Genomic DNA, 2,500 nt, shown 5'->3' on the forward strand with positions numbered 1-2,500 from the left:
TCTCTCCATTTCTCTTTCTCTCCATCTCTCTCTCTCTCTCGCTCTCTCTCCATTTCTCTCCCTCTCTCTCCATTTCTCTCTCTCTCCATCTCTCTCTCCATTTCTCTCTCTCCAACTCTCTCCCTCTCTCTCCATTTCTCTCTCTCTCTCTCTCTCTCTCTCTCTCTCTCTCTCTCTCTCTCTCTCTCTCTCTCTCTCTCTCTCTCACCCTCCCCTTCTCTGTTCCACTTGAACCAGAACACGACTAGAATGTTCGTAGGATAGTTGCTATTTGTTAGTAACCATTTCAAGCATGCTCATATTCCTAACGCGTAATACTACGCGCCCCTTATATATTTTTTCTCTCATCGTTGAATATATACACATGCAGAAAATAATATCCGTGACATCTTTTCTTTGTTTATTTGGTGTTTAACGTCGTTTTCAACCACGAAGGTTATATCGCGACGGGGAAAAAGGGGAGAGGGGATAGAGCCACTTGTCAATAGTTTCTTGTTCACAAAAGCACTAATCAAAAATTTGCTCCAGGGGCTTGCAACGTAGTTCAATATATTACCTTACTGGGAGAATGCAAGTTTCCAGTACAAAGGACTTAACATTTCTTACATACTGCTTGACTAAAATCTTTACAAAAATTGACTATATTAACACTTAACAAGGGTAAAAGGAGAAACAGAATCCGTTAGTCGCCTCTTACTGGGGAGCATCGGGTAAATTCTTCCCCCTAACCCGCGGGGGGTATCCGTGACATCCCGTGCAGATCGAGTCAAGTCATTGCCTAATGCAACGTCGTTTACCCAATCAGCGAATCGTCTGGGGCACTGAAACAAACAAACAAACAAACAAACAAATAAGGTTGGTTAGTTGGTTGATTTTTATTTATGGACTGGGTGGCCGAGTGGTAACGACTGGGTGGCCGAGTGGTAACGACTGGGTGGCCGAGTGGTAACGACTGGGTGGCCGAGTGGTAACGACTGGGTGGCCGAGTGGTAACGACTGGGTGGCCGAGTGGTAACGACTGGGTGGCCGAGTGGTAACGACTGGGTGGCCGAGTGGTAACGACTGGGTGGCCGAGTGGTAACGACTGGGTGGCCGAGTGGTAAGGACTGGGTGGCCGAGTGGTAACGACTGGGTGGCCGAGTGGTAACGACTGGGTGGCCGAGTGGTAACGACTGGGTGGCCGAGTGGTAACGACTGGGTGGCCGAGTGGTAACGACTGGGTGGCCGAGTGGTAACGACTGGGTGGCCGAGTGGTAACGACTGGGTGGCCGAGTGGTAACGACTGGGTGGCCGAGTGGTAACGACTGGGTGGCCGAGTGGTAACGACTGGGTGGCCGAGTGGTAACGACTGGGTGGCCGAGTGGTAACGACTGGGTGGCCGAGTGGTAACGACTGGGTGGCCGAGTGGTAACGACTGGGTGGCCGAGTGGTAACGACTGGGTGGCCGAGTGGTAACGACTGGGTGGCCGAGTGGTAACGACTGGGTGGCCGAGTGGTAACGACTGGGTGGCCGAGTGGTAACGACTGGGTGGGCGAGTGGTAACGACTGGGTGGCCGAGTGGTAACGACTGGGTGGCCGAGTGGTAACGACTGGGTGGCCGAGTGGTAACGCACTTGCGCTCGGAAGCGAGATGTTGCGAGTTCGACCCTGGGTCAGGGCGTTAGCAATTTTCTCCCCCCTTTCCTAACCTAGGTGGTGGGTTCAAGTGCTAGTCTTTCGGATGAGACGAAAAACCGAGGTCCCTTCGTGTACACTACATTGGGGTGTGCACGTTAAAGATCCCACGATTGATAAAAGGTTCTTTCCTGGCAAAATTGTATAGGCATAGATAAAAATGTCCACCAAAATACCCGTGTGACTTGGAATAATAGGCCGTGAAAAGTAGGATATGCGCCGAAATGGCTGCGATCTGCTGGCCGATGTGAATGCGTGATGTATTGTGTAAAAAAAATTCCATCTCACACGGCATAAATAAATCCCTGCGCCTTGAATATGTGAGCGATATAAATTGCATAAAAATAAAAATAAAAATAAAAAATAAATCTCTGCGCTTAGAACTGTACCCACGGAATACGCGCGATATAAGCCTCATATTGATTGATTGATTGATTGATTGATTGATTTTTATTTGTGTATCGTCTCTTAAGCGGTTAACAAACAAACAAACAAACATCATCGTTTTTAGAGCGGGTATGCCTCCTACCTTCTTCAGAAACGTTATCTAGTCAATTTGAGGTAACAGAGCTAAAATTGATCTCGAAGACCAAATGGCGTTTACTATTTGCTAATTAAGATGCTCGTGCAATGATTTACTTGAAATTGCTCTTATATACGATGAAATTGAACATGAAAAGTGTTCGCTTAGGGCACTCTGTCGAATAGGTAGGGGTCACGATTCTACATCACCAATTATTAGGGAAAAAAAGTCGAACACTTATTTCTGCAGAATTAAAAGTGCCCATACTGTGTGCTGCCATTATATCCAAGACCCGGACCCAA

The 2,500-nt window shown here is 47.8% G+C and overlaps 1 protein-coding gene across 1 annotated transcript in view; it reads right to left on the reverse strand.

Annotated features, from left to right (window-relative positions):
* Nucleotides 1-383: 383 nt before the first annotated feature.
* The window catches only part of LOC138957642 (low affinity immunoglobulin epsilon Fc receptor-like), an 11,186-nt gene continuing 9,069 nt past the window's right edge, over nucleotides 384-2,500 (reverse strand). Inside the window, exon 5 of the mRNA XM_070328722.1 lies at nucleotides 384-821. Within this exon, the coding sequence (XP_070184823.1) occupies nucleotides 794-821 (28 nt within the window). The 3' untranslated portion in view covers nucleotides 384-793. The remainder of the gene's footprint in view (nucleotides 822-2,500) is intronic.

The sequence above is a fragment of the Littorina saxatilis genome, unplaced genomic scaffold (genome assembly GCF_037325665.1).
Source record: "Littorina saxatilis isolate snail1 unplaced genomic scaffold, US_GU_Lsax_2.0 scaffold_1384, whole genome shotgun sequence".
Taxonomy (NCBI): Eukaryota; Metazoa; Mollusca; class Gastropoda; order Littorinimorpha; family Littorinidae; genus Littorina; species Littorina saxatilis.